Genomic DNA, 20,536 nt, shown 5'->3' on the forward strand with positions numbered 1-20,536 from the left:
AATTTACTGAAAGGTAAGAAAAATGTTGTGTTTTTCGAGGTATTGGAACTTAATTTACGTTTTTAAATTAGCTAAAAATTGGTCAGTTTCTGAAAAAGGCCACGTGCAAAAGGCGGTTTCCTGATATGAATTGCTTCGTGGAAACGCTTTTATTCCCGAAGCGGGTAACCGGGATTGCTATTCACCCAACGGATTGAACTAACCCACATAGTTACGGTTTTTACTACCTCTTGGTCACATTCGGACAGAATTCCCCTCTCTGAATTTTAAAATTTACGCGCAGTGCAGAAATAAAACACCGGTGTAACGAGATTTATGGAAAAATGATTTCTTCCCATATCATTTTATTTTGTGTTCCAAAATTGGCAATTAGGAACGCAGCTAATTAGAAAACTACGTTGTATGCATATGGCCACTGTCAATTGTTTCAGGCGGCTGCGATCGAGATTTCGCTTCTTCAATTTGAAAAAAATTAAAAAAAGACACATTTCCGCTCGCAAAACCGGTTCGTCGCTGGATTCGATTTCGCACGTAGGTGTTTTGTAAGTAGTTTTCAACGTGAAATTTACGGTTTGTGTTTTGGAGCTTTCAATTCACTGCGTAATCCCATCTACAAAAATTCATATTTAAGTCAGATATATTTAGGAACGAGGAAGATTCCAGGGATCCACTCAGCACCTTTGCAGAATACTATTTAGCACGTATTCGTGTATTAAACGGACACACTGGCGAGTAAATTCCTGAATAATTCGACCGGCCTAACATCTAACGAACCAGTGGACTGAACACAAAATTAGATCATATCCATAAGTTGTTGCCCTCACAGGTAGGTTTGTTTAGCTTCAAGCATGCAGCATCATTTCTAAGCTAAACGTTTTTCTGTTCTATCGAGGCATTAATATTGTTTTTTTATTTATTTATTATATGGGCCGAAAGGGCCCCGAGCAGCTAAACCCAGGTTTAGCTAAGCTCGGCTTAACGGTTTCGACAATGCCATTTTGATACGAATCACAGTTCATTCATAACGATCAGAATATTAGGTAGGAGAATTCATATATTGCGCGCATCTCTCCATCCCTGCTTGCCCGGATCAATATCAGAGCAGTATCTGTAACATCAGCTGGGGAGAACGAATTGCTATATAGATACTTATATACTAGGGAATTCCACGAGGCACTAGCAGGAATATGTGGTCTAAGTGCTGCAGAGTCAGCGCTTTTGGCCACCAAATTCTACAGCAAATAGGTAAATTTGGGTGTTAGAAATAGAGGGATGTGTGTGTGTGCTAAAGTGGGATTCCTCATCAAAGGGAACAAGGCATTTGTGTCAACTGTCCTGCAAATAGCGGGGGAGCCTGAGGGGCCATGCATGAAAACTGCAGTCCCCGGTCCTAGAACGCAGCAGCTCTTGAAGGACCTCAGTAACGTTCAAGTAAGTTCTCGAATCGCCACTTTCCCTCTGCATAACGCAACAAATGAATTCAGCAAGCTGGGTCTACCCAAATATTTGTGGATTACGACAAATCAATCGGAAACTATTTGGTCGACGTCGATGGCAATACCTTTCTGGACACTTACACCCAAATTTCGACCATGCCCCTGGGATACAATCATCCAGAGCTATTGCAGGCCTTCTGCAACGAACATGATTTGGTAGGTAAAGGTTAAATTCAGTGGCTTAATTACTCTGATTTTTGCCATCAATTAGAAATGTCTAATCAACAGACCCGCACTGGGAGTTTTCCCCGGGGAGGACTGGCCAAGGAGGATGAATCATATAGTGGAAATGGTGAGTGTAACTAGCGAATTTTGCTTCTTGACGCTTAAGCTTTTATTAAGGTTTTATCGGTTACTAACATAGTTTAATTTTGTTCTGTTTTTTAACGGTTGTTCGAGGATAGATATAAAAACTCTTATAAAGCAGCGAAATCGTGTTGTATAACAGACGCTGTTAAAGAGTTTCGTTAAAAGGCAAGTAAAGCATTGAGTTTTCCAGGTAGCTCCACGCGGATTGAACCACATTAACACCATGATGTGCGGGGCATGCGCAAACGAAAACGCGTTCAAGCATGCTTTTATGGCCTACAGGAGAAGGGAGCGTGGTAGCGACAATTTCAGCAAGGAGGAAGAGGAATCTTGCCTTTGTAATCAACCTCCAGGTGGAAATCTCTTCCCGTTCCCTCGTCATTTTCTTAAAGTTGTCTCCTTCCCAAAGGTGCCCCAAAACTAGCCATTATGTCGTTCAAACATGCCTTTCACGGCAGAAGTTTGGGCACTCTGTCAACCACAAGATCGAAGTTCATCCAGAAAATCGACATTCCTGCCTTCGACTGGCCAATGGCCGATTTCCCTCAGTATTGCTATCCCTTGGAAAACAACGAGAGGCACAACAAAGAGGAAGACGATAAGTGTTTAGCTGGAGTTGAAGAACTGTTCGAAAAATGGGGAAAGAACGGAATGCCAGTCGCAGGGGTGAGTAAGCTCCTGAGGGAAGCACACGTGAAACGTTGTTGAGATGCCTCACTTTGTGCAGGTAATAGTAGAACCCATTCAATCTGAAGGCGGCGACAACCACGCTTCTCCCTACTTCTTCCAAAGGTTGCAGGCGATTTGCAGGAAGAACGGCGCTGCTCTAATAATGGACGAAGTGCAGACAGGTGGAGGGCCCACGGGCCAATTTTGGTGCCACGAATATTTTGATCTAGAAACCCCTCCGGACATTGTTACTTTCAGCAAAAAGATGCAACTCGGGGGCTATTTCTTCAACGACGATATGAGGTACGAGGGTAGTCTCAGAAGTATCCGATCTGACATACGGGTGGCGACTTCTTAGTTAGAAAATGCCCGTGTTACAAAGACCCGATCTTAAAGTGCTACGTCGATTTATGTTAATTTTGGGGCCGTCCTCAGTTGGTGCTTTTAGAGACTTAGTAAACGTGGATGAAATTGGTCGTTAATACGCGATTCGATATTTTCCTTTCAAGGGTCTTGGTCCATCCAACATCAGGGCCGAGTTAGAGTCTATTCTGATAAACGATAAACGGAGAACATTATATAAATTCGCTGCAGTGTTTAAGCGGAAAAAACGCGGCATTTGGTGGGAAAAAAAAGTCTTGACCCATCAAGACAACTCAGCAGTTCGCACTTCCGTCATTACAATGGTCAAGATCATTCAACTTGGTTTCGAACTGTTTTCTCATCTTATCCGCCCCTTCTCAGGTTATTTTCCATTTCCAAACTTTAAAAAATGGCTCTGTGGGAAGAGATTTGTCGCTAACGAAAAAGGGGAATCAGAGACCAAGATCTATTTTAAAACGTTTGAAGCTTTTCTCTATAAATAGGGCATAGACGCCACGAAGCATCGCTAGGAAGAAAGCGTCGATCTCGAAGGAGACCGTGTCGCCAAGTAACGTAACATATATTTATTTCTTTAAGTCTTAGATCGGGTACTTCTAGGCCCACCCTCGTAGATCTCCAACTGAGCGTTTAAAAATTACTGATCAAAACTTCTTTGTCTTTAAGGGTCCACCAACCATTCCGCACTTTCAACACGTGGATGGGCGATCCAGGAAAGGTGATACTTCTGGAGAAAATAATCGACATCATTTCGCGGGACGACCTGCTCGAACACGTGAGGAAAACCGGGAAATATCTAATCGAGCAGCTGAAACGCATGGAGAAGGAGTTTGCGCCGTTGTTCCACTCCACCCGTGGTAGAGGTACCTTCGTGGCCATCACTGCGGAGAGCGCAGGGGCACGCGATCAGATGATTGATAAATTGAGGGCCAAAGGTAAATCCGAACCCACGATAAGAGACGATAATTGTGGTAGTGGTCTTGCAAGAGCTTAAAATCACCGAATCGAAAAACTATTACCGAGCCACTGCATTGCGAGAGATTTCCGTTAAGCTGCAACAAGCCACCCAGTGGCGGTGCAACGGTTCCAAAATTTGACGAAATCTTCATACAAACATATGTCAAAAGCTGCTTCAGTTCCGATTCGCAGGGTGCGCAAAGTTGATTCCTGAAGATGGTTTTTTTATTCGTATTTTCGAAACGTTTTGAGGCAAATCAGTGGAACTTTGCACTTCATTATAAATTTTTGCGCTTTCGAAACGTTTCGAATATTTTAACTAAGAACCGTCCTCAGAAATCGACTTTTTACGTCCTGTGTGTCGAAAATCGAAATCAATTCGCAAATAAATGAGTCACAACTTCGCCCGTTTTTTCGAGACACCCCGTATGAACAGCTTTTGTTTTATTTTGGGACGTTGAATGTCTGGTCGAATTAGGGGCACTGTGTTGAGAAAAATTTTGTGTCATCGGGTCCTCTTGGTGGTTCCGCATCGATGACCGATTTATTTCGTGTTCCAGGGGTGATTTCTGGAGGAGCCTACACGCACACACTGCGCCTGCGCCCGACTCTCCTATTCGGCCAAAAGCACGCAGACATATTCCTGGACGCACTCTACAAAGTTGTGAAAGGAATGAAGAGTTCTTAAGCTTTCCGCCCATTCTCTCCGTTAAAAACCTCTCGTATCTACTTAAGCAAAAAATGTGAATCGACAATAACGCGTGAATAAGTTTGAAAGAAATGTAATTGCATTGGCTGGAATTAGAGATGAGCAAAAGAAGCCGGAGACGTAACTGGTGATGGTCCTGTGCTTGCATGCAGAGCGTTGGCGAGTTCATTGAGAACTCATGCATTTCAGAAATGTCCCGGTTGATTTTAGTTTATATCTCACTTTTCGTGATGTCAGCGTTGAGAGAGGTGGTCCGCTGAGCGAGGCAAATTCTGTTATTTTTGTGAATGCCTTGGACGTTTCTTTAACGCTAATGCCATAAGACATTTTCTTTGAAGCGTTGCTCTGCTGCAGTAGGAACCGGAACCGGTTCCGTTTTCCGGTCACTGTTGTCAGGTCCGCCTTGCACGGACTCGTTCTTGCAACCAATGAGGACAAAAAATTTGCTCATTCCTAGTTGAAATTGTCAAGTCTTAGCTCAGAAGAATATATATGTAAGTAGCCCTAGTGATTTTTATCCCGAATTTGCACGGTTTGATAGACGCGTATAGCGATGAATTTATAGAAGGAAATTCTCGAGCAGAACGTCCGCGTATGATCTAGGGCTACATTATAATGATGACGTGTTTACCTATGAACATTACTCGTGTCCACTGAAAGTCTTCCATGTAAAATAGCCTTAGGCTAGTATGTATTTTATAGACGTTGTAATGGCTAAAAAACGGTGAGAACAATGCCGAAAACAAGCCCGAAGTTAACACATTTCTGTCTTTTGGTACGGTCCTCGCGAGCAGGATGCGACATTTTTTCTTTTTAATTTATGTTTAAATTTAACGCAAACTGCAGTTTTCCGTCAAACAAATTGTTTCCACGAGGTGTATAATACGAACGACCCACCTTAACTTGAATTGTTAACAAGAGGGAATTTAAGGTGCTGGCCGAAAGGGTTCACTCCGGGGGATCTTTCCAGTAAAACTACAGTAATTAGCGTATTTTTCAAATACTTTTAATAATTGTACGGAATTCGTACCAACATCAATATTAATGTTTTATGTACAGCCTTGTTACATATTAAAATAGTTATCTTATCATGTCGTTGAAATTTCCATTGACAAGTTCACCTAGTACCGGGACGAATTGATTCACTACCGCCATCCTATAGATATAAACTTTATAATACTGACGGTCCTAAGACAATTTTTCGGTTTTTATTGAATTTTATTACGAAATTTTGTACAATTGGCGTAATAAAATCAATTCCTCCAGGCGATCGTTTGTAACGCAACAATCCTTACTGCGATCTCGACGGCGGATTGCAATAACAATTTCTTATATATTTTTTTATCAAATAAATTAAAGGAGGAAAGTAACAAAAAACCGCAAATTGAGTATAGGTGGAATACAAAAAATATCATAAATACAGTACGTATATACAATAGCAAAGTATATACAAAAGAACTTTCACACATTTCATGTTATGTGATGTTTCACCGCGTTTCACGTCGATACGTTTCTACAATTTAACTCCGTTAACTTGGAAAACAAAATTTACAACTATTAAACAATATCTTGGACTAACTTCTTAATTTTTATTGTTTCTTTTACTTACCCGAAACTTCCAATAATCGCTTGGCGAAAATCTCTACCTTTTCCGGGTAAGCAGTGGCCCCGTTTCAGGTAAGCAATAGCAAAATTCTCATCATCTAATAATAACGAGCTATGTTTCTAAAACAGCTAAGACGACAATCCTAACAGAAAAAATGTATAAAAAAATCTAACCGATAAAATGCGAGATCACCCCTTAAATAATTTTGTACTTTTCATTGTCGTGCAAGCCGTGTTAATGAGATTTTCCTATGTACACGTTCAATGAGATTACCGTTTGATGGTTAAAATTCTAGTTGCACGAAAATACTTAACAAAAAAAAGAGAAAATATAACTTTATCTTCCTTAGAAAACATAAAAAAAATATTTACATTGTGCACATTTATCTACAACTGATCTTACGAATTAAATCATTAGTAATTTGAAAACCGCATCATTTTTACATCTTTTGATGAACCGAAAATAAATAAGTTCAAAAACAAAAAAAAATAAATTAGTTATTCACCGGGAAAATTATGTTTTTCAACATTTTCGTCAAATATAGAAATCTGCAAAAATAAAAACAACTATATACACCACTTAACTATGACAGTTGAACTAAGATTTATACTATATGGTGATTGCACTCGAAGAAGGGGAAAATCAATGTCTGACTACGAGACACCGAAGGTGGTGGTCTCCAAGTCAGGCGGGGGTGATGGGTTTCGACTCTGGTAACGAGAATCATCATCTGAAACAAAAAAAAACTGCATTTATGCCCGTGGTCTTTGTTGAAATCGTTGTTAAAGCTAATTTTCAGGCAGAAACTAGCGGCTTTTTAGCAAGGGCACGTGTCCAGGGCTTCTCGAACCTGTCCAGAAAGAACAGACCGATTTCTAAGTACATTCTCCTGCTCCGCAATACGTAATCAAATACAGTTTTTTCTAACTTTTTAAGACAATTTCTAGGATTGCAGCAACAGGCACGAGAAAAAAATCACATGAAAAATCGAGCGAATAATAAGCAAAGGGAAAAAATTTCGAATTCGTCTAAGTAAAACGAGTCGAGGAACGTGGTGACGAGAACAACGTAGGAGTCGACGGGGAGCTCGTTGAAATTGCTGAAACAATTGATGAAGTGGGAAAACTGAGTGTACCTGACAATGAAAGACTGGACTTCAGAACTACCTCCTACTGACAAGTTTGAAGAACTGTGTCGTCAATCTGCACCACCTGTAGGATCCGCTTGATGGATTTTGGGTCAAGAAATTGGCTGCTAAATCCTAGGCAAACTAAAGTACTGTACACTGTTGGATTATACAAAAATTTACCCTGGCAGTGTCTCCATAAATTAATGGATTATTGCAGTAGTCGATTACTGATTACTAATTCGAGTGTCGGGGCTGACTTCTTATTCCTCAACTTCAAATTAAAAATTCCTATCCGCAACGATTGCTCTGAGAACCTTACTCCCTTCATTTTTAGAGCTTGAAATCAGAATTTAGATCGTCTAACCAAACGTAACTCTTCCAGGTAAAGCATCAGTTCTGGGCTTGAAGGAGGGTTATCCATGGATATCTTATTGCAGAAATAACAGGGGTCATAAACTCTAAAAATGAGTGAAATTGTAAAATAGAGAAGGTCACTATTTTTGTTACTACCTTTACGTTTTTCACGAAATCGGACTGAATTTTAGACGTTCATTCTATGTGGGCCCTGTTCGATAACGGAATCCTGTTCGGTGGTCGTTTTTACGATGCCCGCTTTGAAGTCTTAAGAATTACGACACGTGCTTACCCCAGCGGCCTACCGGCCGTTGCTGAGAAGTGATGCGTAGGTGATTCAAGGGTCATACGTTTACTTGTTTCGTCTCTTTAATACCAATTTTCGTTGTGGGATACCGGCAAAACGTAAGATAGTAGTCCAAGTAGCAAAGTGATTATCTTTATCTAAGTTTCATCAAACCGAAGAATATCACATCGTCATTTCCTTATCCCTAACCAACTGAGAAAGTTTAGCAAGTCCAACAGCAGACTTTACCTAGATGAATATGGGCAAACTTACGCCCGAGTAGAGTTTTATAGAACTCGTTGGAATCACTCAAAACACTAGAAATACCAACTTGAACCACAACAATTGGTGAAACCATTGTTAAAACAGTGATGTCGCTATTACAGAACTCTTAAAACTTTGTCATAGAAATATCTAGATACAATATTTACTAATCGTTAACGCAACGTAAGAAAGGCAAACATGGACACATGCATGGGTACACAACTTAAGTTTGCAACGCAAACTAACAGTTGGCCAATAAAAACTGAGAATTTACTAGTTGATACTGTTGACAGAAAACATGGTTTGGTGGCAGTAACGACAAGGGAGGACCGTGTGTTCCGTACGTATCACCCCGGCAATCAATAATCTAGGACGAAATCCTTACATTGACAAGAAGAGGTGATAATTACATGAAAGAGTTGCGTCGCGCAAATCATACCGTGATTAAAATGTGCTTTTTTTCTCTTTGAAATTTGCCGCGACAATGACCAACTTGACGACCAAATGAAGAAAGTTGAAAGAAACCGCTTGTACTTACCGATCGTCGACGTGAAACTGGCAAAATTACTGTTGGGATAGACCGGGTTATTAAATGGAGGAACGTAGTTGACAGGATCAGCCTCCTCGAACGTGGTGGTCGTTGTCTTCTCTTCATCGTCCGGCGTGTAAAACATATTCCCCACGTTCTCGTTGCTGGTGCCGTTCTTCATCTCCGTATTTGCCTTCACCTCCTCCGTCGCGACGGTCTCCGGTTCTTGATCCACTTGCATCTCTTCTTCCACTTCCGTCGTTTCATCCGCTATTGCATCCACCTCGTCCTCTTTCACGACGTCCGCCTTGACCAATTCTTGGTCCAACTGCTGCACACTCGGCAAAACCGGCGTGTACGCTCTGTCGGGGGTCGGCGGAGCGCGTAACGTCGGCGACATGGACAATTCACACAGGGCGCCGAAATTGAACGTGGTCGGGTTGACCGGATTAATTTTCGACTCTAGATCGCAGCTGAGTATGGACTTCATGTCTACCACTAAACATTCACACATTGAATTGGTCTGCTTGACGCGATTTGAATTGAGACTTACCCGATGATTTGCGAGTGTCTTCGTCAATTGCTAGTCCGAAAGCTTTCTTTAATCGCAAGTTCGACATTTCTCGCTGGCGCTCCAGCTCGGTGGGCTCGCAATTGAAAACGGGAGCTGCACATGGGGAAAAAACTTTTAATCGCAATCGCCACGCTTCAGATCGATAGGTAAAAATTTAATTAGTACTGACACCTTCTAGTTTCAGTTTTCTTCAATGTGTTTTACGTTGCTACAAAAATACAGGGCGTTCGGAAAAAAAAGAAGGTATCACATACGATTTCTTTCTGAAATTTAGCTAAAAAACCGAGAAAATCCCTGTATATTAACAAGTAATCCTCTGCGGTTTTGCATTTCAATAAAGAACCATCATTTTATCTTATTTCTTCAGATGTTGGCACAATTTTTCTGGATACTCGATAGCAGCTCTCACCTTTCAAAACAATATCGGACGAAGACAAATTATCTGAACTGGAGCACGTTGAACTGCTGCTCGAACTTCTGGATCGCGGCTTCGTTATCGCTTCCGACTTGAACGATTCCAAAGAGTTGTCTTCGATGTTCTGAGGTTCAAGCTCTACTTCGCCGTCGTCGGTTTTGTCGCTTGTTAATTTCTTTCTCTGGCGGTACTCCGTTATAGAAAGCTGCAAAATAAATGAATACAGATGACTATGAGAAACATTCGAAAATAAGAGCAATCGATTGGGAATTTCGTGGCTCCACCCGCCTACACGCCGGGTGTATTTTTAAAAACTTGTCATCCCCCAGATTTCTAGGCGCGCGAACTAAAGTTAAAGATGCTGAGATGTGTCGACGTAAGAATGGAGGGGGAAGACAAGAATGGAAAAGTTCTCACCACCGATCGACATTATCGCCTACGAACTGAGCTGTTATATAATCCACTTACTGAAGAAATGTTTCGCAAAGAGCTGGAAGTTGTGCCGCAATCAGCCCTAACACTTCAATTTGGGCGTCATCAAAATTAACTCTTAAGTTAGCACAGAACGGGCTTTCTTGTTCGTTTTTCTTTCGACAATTTCATGGAATTTTGACAACAATAATGACGTGTCGCTTTCTATATGACTCAATCATGATGCTGACACTCACCTTAACCTTCTTCTTCTCCGGCGTACTGACTTCAGACTTATCACTCGTGAATCCAAACATGCTGAGAGTCTTCTCGACAGTGCCGATCAAATGCTCGCTACTGGAGAACATGCCTTCCTCTCTTCGTAGTCTGGGATCTCTGAATACGGAGACGTCTCTAAAAGGTTTTTCTGCAGTGGTCAAGTTCACCGTTCTGCCGAATTCGAGTTGCATCTTGACCGCTCTCTCCTTAAGTTCCGCGTCGGACTCCAAGGTGTGCCAGGGGCTGTCCCCTTCCGTCCCACTGTAAACTATTTCGACCGAACCTTCTTGGCTCGTCCTGGGGGTATCGATGAACTGGAAGGAACATTTACCGGATGCAAACACCAATATGAAAACGAGGACGCAGTGATGCTTGGTTCTAAATATTATGACACTTTACGGATGGAGTGTGGGAAAGTTGCCAGTTTTTTGCGGATTTTTTAAAAGTAGAAACTAAAAAGGTTTTATCAAACCCGCTCTCAAGAAAACGTAGTCTTAAAGTTCGCAGTTAGAGGTTCCTGTAGCACAAATAATAACCGCGAATGTAAACAACCAGACTATTATAACAAAATTGAATTTTTCATGATACAAATGAACTTGACGTAACTGCATCGAAGCACAACAATTCCCAATCAGCAATTTGGATTTGCCATGGAAATCCGCGGGCATCAAACTACGTCTACACGCACAACTTACCCGCAGTTTCTACATTCTAATAATGCCTGGCCTGAAGTTTCTACATTCTAATAATGCCTGGCCTAACTTGAAAGGCTGCTCAGCTGCCACTTCACAGACCCGTCACGGATCTGAAGGAAGTGCAATATTACTCAAAAACTTTCGTCAAATCACCAAAAAAGTGTACCAACAATTATTGCAAACAAACACTTACTTTTCTTTTATTTAACCAATTCGATACAAATAAATTACCCTGAGTTTGTCGCCCCCAATACATTCAAATAGTTCGTTATAGCCAAAGACTTCGCCATTAGTGAACACTGTTAAAACTTCCTAAAATCAAGTATTTATTTTGGAATGTCATAACATTTTGGTTACACAAACATCCTTAAGGAATAGCACCTGTTGAACTGGCATAAAACAAGACTTTTCCAAGTAACATTAAACGTGGAAACGCATATTCTGCAATAACAACCAAGCGGAATAGTCAGGTCACGATTTATTAAACACTTTTAAGTCAACAAACAATACTTAAATAGATAAATAAATAAAGCTTTAAGAGAAAAACGACCGTATAAATTGCTCCACAACGTCTACAGTTAAATCGCTTTCATTTGTATCATGAACTTTATCATGATTGGGCTGTACACTTACTTTGGCTGGACCTGTGCTAGTGGGGGTACTCGGCGGGGAATTGTCGTTTGACAACGATTCCCGAGGCAGTTTACGCTTTTTTGGCGGTGCAACTGCTTCGCACATGGTGGGCGAATCTGAAAATGTGAATAAATGAATTTGAATTAATATTAAACATATAATAATTCATAAAATATTAATAATTGATGCAACAAACTCGATTTTGGTCAAGCGTAAGACAATGATGATTCGGTATGTTCAGTCTTCGACTCCCTATAGGCTGTGTAAAAGACGCGGATGCATTCTACAATGACACCGAAATCCATATAAAATAAGTAGATTATTAGGAAAATAAAATGTGATTGGCGCATCAAGTAGAGCAGAAAAATTGCGAATCGGCAAAGTTAAAAGTCATAAGAAAAAAGTCGGAGGATGGCTGAAACATAGAATTTAAGCAGAGACACGCAGAAGGGGCAAATGGCGGAGTAAACGTGTGTTGGCCTTAATTGAAGAACGTGTTTTCTGTACAATGCATACCAAATCAAACTAGCTACTAATATTTTTTAACAACAGATTTTGCTAAAAAAGTCATTGGATAGTTTTTTGAGACAACCTTTAGCTAACTGCCAAATTCATTGCCTAAATAGAAGTTACAAACTAAAAGATCCTTACCCGGCCGGCCAATCGGACAATCTGAAGAATGATCTTCGCTGATTGCTTGACGCAACCAACGCTTCTTTGCGTTTCCCCCACGCTGCGATGGCGAATCGCTCAAATTTGTCGAAGACATATTCCTGTTAGCCGCGTTTATGGCATCATCCATTATCTGACTCAAGTGAGGCAAAAACACCGAAGGGGATATGGAACTGCCAGACTGTGCGGAATCCGGAGTTTTATTGAGCCACTCATTCATTAAGCTGTGGAAATGAAATGATTACTCAAATTTAATACATGACTGGCTCTTTCGTAGGCTTGTTTACCCTTTCTTCGTTTTAGGAAACTTGAAGCCCACTTCTAATGGCTCCACTGCCGCTTGAACAAGCAAACATGCTGAGGATAGCTGAGGCGTTTCGGGAGAAGAAAACGCTGAATTCGAGTTTGAGTCGTGATCTCGTGGGGGGGTGGTTTTATTCTCTGAATCGCCATTGGAGAGAGCCAACAGCAACCCGGCTGCCTTGTCCGTTGCGTCCCTTGTTGAAGATCGGTTCAATGAACTCTCGTTGGGTGACAGGAGATTTTCGTCCCCGGACGTCATGTAGGAATCGGTAGAATTCAATCTACTGCGTCGGGTTTGCGCGTTTGAGCTGGTGGTGCGAGCCCTGCCACGACGCCTACGCCGCTTTATCTACGAAATTAAAATTGATGGAAATTGGCTTAAAGAATTTAATATTTAAGTACTTTGGTTGCGGGTTCGATTTTCTCCTCCTCCTTCAGATTTGGACCGGGTTCAGACTCCCGCCTGTGTGCTTGCTTGGCCTGATGCTCTTGCTTCTTCTGGTCGGCCTTTTCCATTTGCGCAATAGCCCTCAGAATGGCCTCGAGCTTCCGTTCCTCTCTGCTCAGTTTCCTCGATGCCGATTTGATCGTCTGCGGTTTAACTTCATCCTTTACACTACTTTCCTCCTTGTCCAATCTTTGATGAGAAGACCTCCTAGTAGATATCGGAGTGGTAGGGGGACTCATCTTTTCTTCCTTTGGCGGCTTTTCTTTTTTGACTTCAATCTTTCCAATTGACGACAGCGGTAAAGGCGAAACCGGATTGAGTTCCTCTTCGACGACGTGCTCTTCTTCCTCCTCTTTTTTGATTTCGGCGGGTTTTTCCTCCGGTTTTTCCTCTACGTGCTCTTCAGCTTCTTTAACTTCAACAGGTTCCTCCTTAGCTTCCTCGATCTTCAACTCCTCCTGATCCGTTTCTTCGACTTTCTCTTCGATTACTTCTTCCTTGATTTCTTCAGCTGGCGAAGGTTTCAATGGCGAAGGCAGAGAGGGAATGACTACTTGAAATATAATAATGCGTAAATACAACGTTATGAATGCGTTAATGAATTTTTTTCGGCGATTTAGAGATTGTCTTGTCATTTACAACAAACTTACCAGGTTCACTTGGAGGGATAGCAGCTTGCTCCTTCAATCTCGGTGCAGGTCCGCTGGAAGAAACTGTGCGCCTCCCTCTCCTCTTCCTGGTAACCTCAGCCACTTCCCCGTTCTTTTTCACAGGGATCTTGTTCACCGCACACTCATCCGGCCGACCACAAGCGCACGCGATCTGCGTCGTGCCCACTGCCGCTAAATCGTGCGACTCGTGCCTTATAGTCAACTCGCAATTCTTCTCCACGTTAGTTAAGGACACAATGTACAGATGCAACACTCCTTTTTCGATACAATGTTGTAACTCAGCGTTCGGTTTGCAGGACCGTCTTATAAACCTGGAATGACAACAACATAAATGTATAACTGAACTAATTCCAGACATGCATTTATTGAACGCTCCTTATTACAACTATCAAAAAGTGTACTTGCATTAACACCACACCAATTCCATATAAGAAATACGTACAAAAAACACGATGAACCAAAACATCTTATCCAATCAAAGTATATTAATTTGTAGTTCTTGTTGAGTGTTTACAGAATTTGCATCTAAATAGACTAAGATTAAAAACTAAGAACAGTTAGCTCACCTGGCACTATTTCCATAAGTCCTGGTATCCACGCACACTTCGGTATTATCCTTGTGCAACCTATAGAAAAATAGGAAAGGACCGGGTTTTTGGGTGTGTTGTCGCGTCGTTAACGACCCTCCAGAATTTCTGTGCTGCGTGGACAACATATACTTCCCCCGCAACTCTATTACTGGTGTACTTGGGGGCAATTGCGAGGTACTGACCAGGTACTTAATCTCCGTCAAAGGTTGCGTGTGAATACGACACTTGCACACTGTAACATCGTATGCGATATTCGAGCCTACATGAGTTCCATTCACTCTAATGCTGGATATGCGTGCTCGTAATTCGGGGGAATAATGGTTGGTGACAGCCTCCTCGTATTTTTCAATCCACTGCCTCAACTGGGGCAAATGCGTCGACCAGGTGTCCTGATTCTCATCGTCGCTGTGTGACTGCGGCGGCGGTTGTTGTTTTACCTGGGTTTTCGCCTTCCTTTTAACAATTTTCTTCTCTTTACGTTTCTGCCTCTTGATCGGCTCCTTGCTTTCTTTTTTAGGAGTCTTGGTATTTTCAGATTTTCGTCGTCCTAAGCCGGGTGTGGTGCGTTTGACGTTCACGTTGTTATTGCGCACGGAGCGCTCGCCGTCCGATGAATCAGAATCGGTTACATTGTCCTTTTGCCTCAGAGCGTCTTTAAGTTTGGCTTCCTTACGTATTTTTGGCTCGATAAGTTGCCGTTCGCGAATCCATTGCTGTTGAGCCAGGCGCGCTTTTTGTCGATCTATCGGTTTACTGGGATCGCACACTTCGCATAAATATTCGTCTGGTATTTGTCGGTTTTTCACCACACACTGCACGTGCTGCCATACCTTGCATTTGTCGCATTCGACCATATATCCATCGTCGTGAAGAAAGCCACTGTAATGTAAAATTACTTCACTTACTAATTCGCAAATTCTAATGTTTTATTCGTGAAAATTATAAATATACGATTAGGTTGCAATCAGTGGCATCGATCAAATGCCAACACAGCAAACAAAAACAAAATTAGTTATTTTCATATAAATTCTTTAAATTCACACTAATAGAAATATTTTGATAGGTGCCCGCATTGCTACACTTTACGATCTACGGCTGATAACCCCCTAATTGAACTCATAGGAGAATTTATATAACATGCACATATTCTGATACTTACCAAATACACCTGGTTACATAATCCCCATAATGATCCTCGTTTTTTACATCCTCAGCTTCAGGCGCCGTGTCGGTTTCCTCACTTTCGGTATCGTGTTTTTTATCCGAATTATCGGAAACGTCAGATGCGGCATACTCGTCCCTATTCGGAAGGGCGGCTAAAAGCGGACCTATGCTATTGGTTCCTAAGACTCCACACGAATGACTGGACGTTGGCAAATTACTCGGTAAAGTAGGTAATCGCCTCTTGTTCTGCATCGTCGAATAGAGATTGGTAGAAGGTATGCCATTGACCTGAGCTTGGGTAATAATCGGGGGTGGTGGCCTAGTAGGAGATTCCGAAGGTAATGTGGCGTTGTAATTGTGATCTAACAAAACCGCCTGGCAAATAAGTGATAGCGCATCCAGACCCGACTTCGCCTTATCTTCTACTTTTCCATTTTCTGGCATCTGCTTATCAGGACAAGTGAAGGCGCTGTCGTATCTTGAAGACAACAAATCGAATCTGCTGCTCGGTGGTGGAGTGCTGGTATTGCTTAAAGTTTCGATTATCTGAGCGGTTAGAGCTTGGTTGAAGGTTAATTGTTTTTCATGCAAGGGGGGCTGATGATAACCGTACATACTGGGAGGAGGTGACCTAACGCTCTTCAATTTCGAATGCGTCGACTGTTTGCTTACTTTCTGGGCTTGTACGGCATGTTTGCCGATGTAATTTGTTTTCATCTGAACCTTCTGCGGCTTTTGAGGGGGAATAGTTCTAAGGCCGGAAGTAGTCCTTTGCACCTGTCCAGGAATACTCTTCTGTTGGGGAGATAATGTTTTAATGCCTTGCTGGGGTTTCGACAGAAAAGTACTCGGAGGTAAACTTTTAATCGGTCCCTTCTGTAAGGCGTGCTGCTGTACAAGCTTGGGAGATTTTTCAGTGGGAGACTTCAAACCGGGATTTACAGTGGCCTTTATCAGGTTATTGGGTGACTTCTGGATAATTTTAATTGGGGTGCTTGCGCTATTAATCCCCACTAATTTTTGTCGAGCAGGCATATTCAACCGGGGTTGGGCTATATTCGGAGTTCTATTCAACATAACATTTTGTTGTGGAGTAATTTGGACATTGCTTATTATTTTTAATTTATTCCTTTGTCCGTTTGCAGGGCACGCTTTACCCGTAGTAGGTATGTTAGTTATCACCTGAAAACAGAAGGTTACGGTAATTTCATCTAACTATTACATTTTAAAATTACTATTCTTAAAGAAAAGTTTTAAGAACTTCTAGAAGCGTCTTCAAATATTTTACATAATTTACAAATGACACTTACATTGGTTGTTGAAAAATTCGTTGCCGCCAGTAACTTATGGCTTCGAGGAGCACTATCCACGTCAGGACCATTGCCCTTCAAAAACACATTATGGCCTCTGTTTTCAATTAAAGCGGGTGTCACTGGTATATTTGCCACATTACTGGGAAGTACAGCAGCCGCTACAACTTCTGTAGCGCTCTTATCCACGACTTGTGTGTTTATGGCTTTTACAACAGTCACGGGGCTGGACAAGGCCCCACAGTTCAAAACTGTGATAGTGGGCGGTTTACCCACTGTATTCGTGGCATTCAAGGGCGCTGCAGTGTTTACAAGAGTGTATTGGGGAGCGCTTGAAACAACTGAAGTTACACATAAACTCTTTACTACGGTGAGTGGTCCAGTCGAATTCAGAACAGTGATCAAAGGGCTGTTGACAACTTTCTGCAGCACCTGTGCGCCTGACTGAATTCGATGCTGTTGGCTGGCTACTACCAATTTAGTTAGATTTTTGTTAGTCGGCTGGTGGTCTGTCTGAGCCTCCTTTTTTATGTCATTAATGGTGTCAACATTGACGCCGACAGAGCTTACAATGGGTTGACATGCAGACGTTGATACTTCTGTAACATTAACGTTAGCCGATACCACTACTGACTGCACAGGCACAAGAGTTTGTGAAGTTTCCACGCAAACACTCATCTCTTTGAATGGTTTGGTGGCAACATTTTCCACAACTGACACATTAAGATTTGAGGGTGACCCACCACCACCCTTTTTTTCTTTGGTTTGGGAATCCAGGTCAGCAGTAATATCTGAAATTAAAATCTTGATGATTTTAGCTATTTAGAAGATTTTGGCATTAAAAAAAAGTTACTGACAATAGAATATTCCTGATTTTATGTCTTCATATAAAGTGTTCAAATATTTTTTATTTAAATATATCCTCAGAAATTTAGTGCAATGGCTTATATTGCTAAATTAATTAGATATAAGATAAAATACAATCAGCAAGGGAAGAAGGATTTAAATTCTAAATTAAAGTAGGTAGAGTGCTGAAGGACACATACCTCATAAAATTCAAAATAATAATACAGCAATTATCTATTGATCATGAGGTCACAAGTTTTTATCTCTATTGACTTATTCGATAAAATATATTACAAGTAAGCACAGTATCATCACAATGTTATGGTCAGTTAAAATTGCTACAAAATCTTCCCCAGTAAAGTGTAAAAAGGAGTTCTTGATTCGAGCGGTTGCAAAACAAGATGACACTACAGAATACTCATTATTTTTGGAACCATGAAACTGGGGATTGGAGATTTGGCCTAGAGTTGCAGAATAAGGGAGTACATTGCACTGAAATTCCTAAGGCTCGCATAAAAAAAACAAACAGCTCCCTTATCCAATTTTATCAGCACCATGCAGAGCAACGTCACTTCATGATGATAATCAAACTTGCTCTGCAGGGCTTCAAATTTTTATTCAGATCAAAAATAGATAAACTCTGATAGGGCCCAGCAGCTATCCCTTATCAAAAGCATTTATAATCCACAAGCTTCTTCTTATCCTGTATTGTTTATCTGCATGTTCAAACTATTATCTTTACTTTTCAATACACACCCGGATATCAGACCTAATTTTTCACCATCCGAGCATCAGAATCTGTTTTTTTAATTTGAATTACATTCTTATGGTTGCTAGACAATAGAATTTGTGAGGGCTCTTCAAGGACAGGAAAGTTTGCAGAACACTTATTTAACATGTTATTTGCGGACGACAAGGTATTCGATCATTGTTGCGGTCTCAAAAAAGCCAAACGCACCAAAAACACACATAAAATGTTTGGAAATACTCTGTAAACAAACTCACATAACCTGAAATTTCGTGCCTGCCTCGTCCCTACCGTGACACAAAGGAGTGACAGGACGTGACAACTCCACATAAAACGAAAGTGCAGCTCAGCTGATTAATGAAACGTATCTTTCCATAGAATATAATTGGCTTTAACTGTGGTTTAGTGCTTGATCGTGGTTTACTTGGCCATTGAGCTAACTGTTTTTACATAACCGGACGTTAATTACAAAAACTATATGCGCAGTACCTTTAACAAGTTAAAGGCCAGGGACGCGATGAGAAAACGAATCTCTGCGGATTGTGGTCCTGTCGCTGCTGAATTGGCTAGAAACGGACGGTACAGGGACTGGCATTGGTAGTGCTCTGCAGCTACCAGATCAATGTTAGTAAGTAAGAAGGATATCGTCCTCATCACGTCGCCTATTCCCTGTACAGCAGTACGCGACATAATAAAAAAAAAAAAAACTCGACGGCTCCGTATAATTTTAGCTGCTCGGTCCTCGTCCGAGAGTCGGATCGGGATCGAATATGTAAAAACAAAAACGGCAACGACTTTGCGCGATCGCGGTATAAATTTATAGGAGGTCGCGCATGCTTCATGTCTCTTGTTCGCTGTGTGACGGCCCGTGAAAGGAGAATTGGAAAATTAAAAACACAGCTGCAAAGCATCTCAAATCTTTCATCTGGGGCTTTGTAAACCAGTGAAAAACGAACCATTGCATGTCAGCAAATCTGTGGGCGTTAAAATACTTCAAATGAGGTTGTTTTACATATTAGAGCAATTCGAATCATAATTGGTAATCGTCTTTAATTAGCATTTAACTTTTTGACCTCTACAGGAAACTAAAAGGCAAATTATGCGGAGCGGAGCGAAAGCCCGACTGCCCTAATTATATCCCAAAATAAGACTGTTGTCAGTAACTGAGAATCGCCACTTTTTAAAATCTAGAAATTGAAAGCAGGCAACCTATTCTGGGCTCTGTCAAAAGATTATTGATATTACTGATAGGGAAGGGAAATAAACACTTTATTACCTAATCAAAATAAGATAAGTATATATGTATGTGGTGTTTCATGTAATTTAGTTAGGAGTAGAGAGAGCAGTCCTTAAGGGAGATCAAAAAGGGGTGGCAGCAAACTATTTAAGGTGCTTTGCAAATGATGACACAAATAATATGGATGTCTAGCCTAACAACAGAGCAGAAAAGGGAAATTTCTAGGTATTTTACACGAAAATTTGATTATTTTTGAAATGAGTGTTACTGTAAATTTGACATCTCTATTACTGGTCTGATCTGACAAATTAAAAGCATTTTCTCCTGAATTTTCGACTAGGATCAACAAACTTTATAAATCAACAACAACCAAAAGCTTAGGTCAGGGCATAGCACTCACTGCAGTAGCTGGTAGGCTTAAAAAATGCATTAAGCGGGGACAGATCGAGTTCTTAACACTATATCACTTAATTATACATGTAATGGGAATCCGCCTAATAGGAAAAGCTAGAAATAATGCAGGAGAATTACAAACTTACCTCAGAATATGAAGAAAATCAAAGCGATTCGAAACCGATGTAAACACTAACATTTTTCAGAAATAACACACTGGGGATTACCAATTCAAATACTCCACTAAATCGCTACACATTCCACAACATTCCTCACTCAAATATGGCAAAATTGCTATATAGTTATTCGCCTTTTAGCACAAAATTCAAAGAACTTTTTAAAACAGACATCTAAACTAAATATGGCAGCCATATTCTGTACAAAACAAAGGAAATCTAGCTATGAAACCCGCTTCTGTAATCTCGAATCCTCGGGCTTTTCCGGTTTGAAGCTTCGGA

At 41.1% G+C, this 20,536-nt stretch overlaps 2 protein-coding genes across 3 annotated transcripts; one reads left to right on the forward strand and one right to left on the reverse strand.

The window, feature by feature from the left end:
* Nucleotides 1–513: 513 nt before the first annotated feature.
* On the forward strand, nucleotides 514–5,609 carry LOC136349523 (probable 4-aminobutyrate aminotransferase, mitochondrial). The gene is made up of 10 exons (XM_066301132.1): nucleotides 514–826; nucleotides 1,161–1,245; nucleotides 1,310–1,431; nucleotides 1,485–1,652; nucleotides 1,708–1,788; nucleotides 1,996–2,158; nucleotides 2,215–2,471; nucleotides 2,533–2,777; nucleotides 3,522–3,790; nucleotides 4,373–5,609. The coding sequence occupies exons 2-10, from the start codon at nucleotides 1,188–1,190 to the stop codon at nucleotides 4,498–4,500; spliced, it is 1,491 nt and encodes a 496-aa protein (XP_066157229.1). The 5' UTR covers nucleotides 514–826; nucleotides 1,161–1,187; the 3' UTR covers nucleotides 4,501–5,609.
* upSET lies at nucleotides 5,506–20,469 on the reverse strand. 2 transcript variants are annotated; one of them, XM_066301129.1, is made up of 14 exons: nucleotides 20,225–20,469; nucleotides 16,855–17,645; nucleotides 15,540–16,726; nucleotides 14,357–15,259; nucleotides 13,770–14,101; nucleotides 13,074–13,669; nucleotides 12,656–13,020; nucleotides 12,348–12,592; nucleotides 11,697–11,812; nucleotides 10,347–10,682; nucleotides 9,673–9,883; nucleotides 9,243–9,356; nucleotides 8,699–9,187; nucleotides 5,506–6,857 (listed from the first exon to the last, which is right to left on the reverse strand). In XM_066301129.1, exons 2-14 carry the CDS (start codon nucleotides 17,530–17,532, stop codon nucleotides 6,781–6,783), a joined length of 5,649 nt encoding a protein of 1,882 aa, XP_066157226.1. In that variant the 5' UTR covers nucleotides 17,533–17,645; nucleotides 20,225–20,469; the 3' UTR covers nucleotides 5,506–6,780. The 2 variants fall into 2 exon arrangements, with proteins under 2 accessions (XP_066157226.1, XP_066157225.1); XM_066301128.1 differs by having other exon boundaries at nucleotides 13,074–13,672.
* Nucleotides 20,470–20,536: the final 67 nt, after the last annotated feature.

The sequence above is a fragment of the Euwallacea fornicatus genome, chromosome 38 (genome assembly GCF_040115645.1).
Source record: "Euwallacea fornicatus isolate EFF26 chromosome 38, ASM4011564v1, whole genome shotgun sequence".
In the NCBI taxonomy this organism is placed as follows: domain Eukaryota; kingdom Metazoa; phylum Arthropoda; class Insecta; order Coleoptera; family Curculionidae; genus Euwallacea; species Euwallacea fornicatus.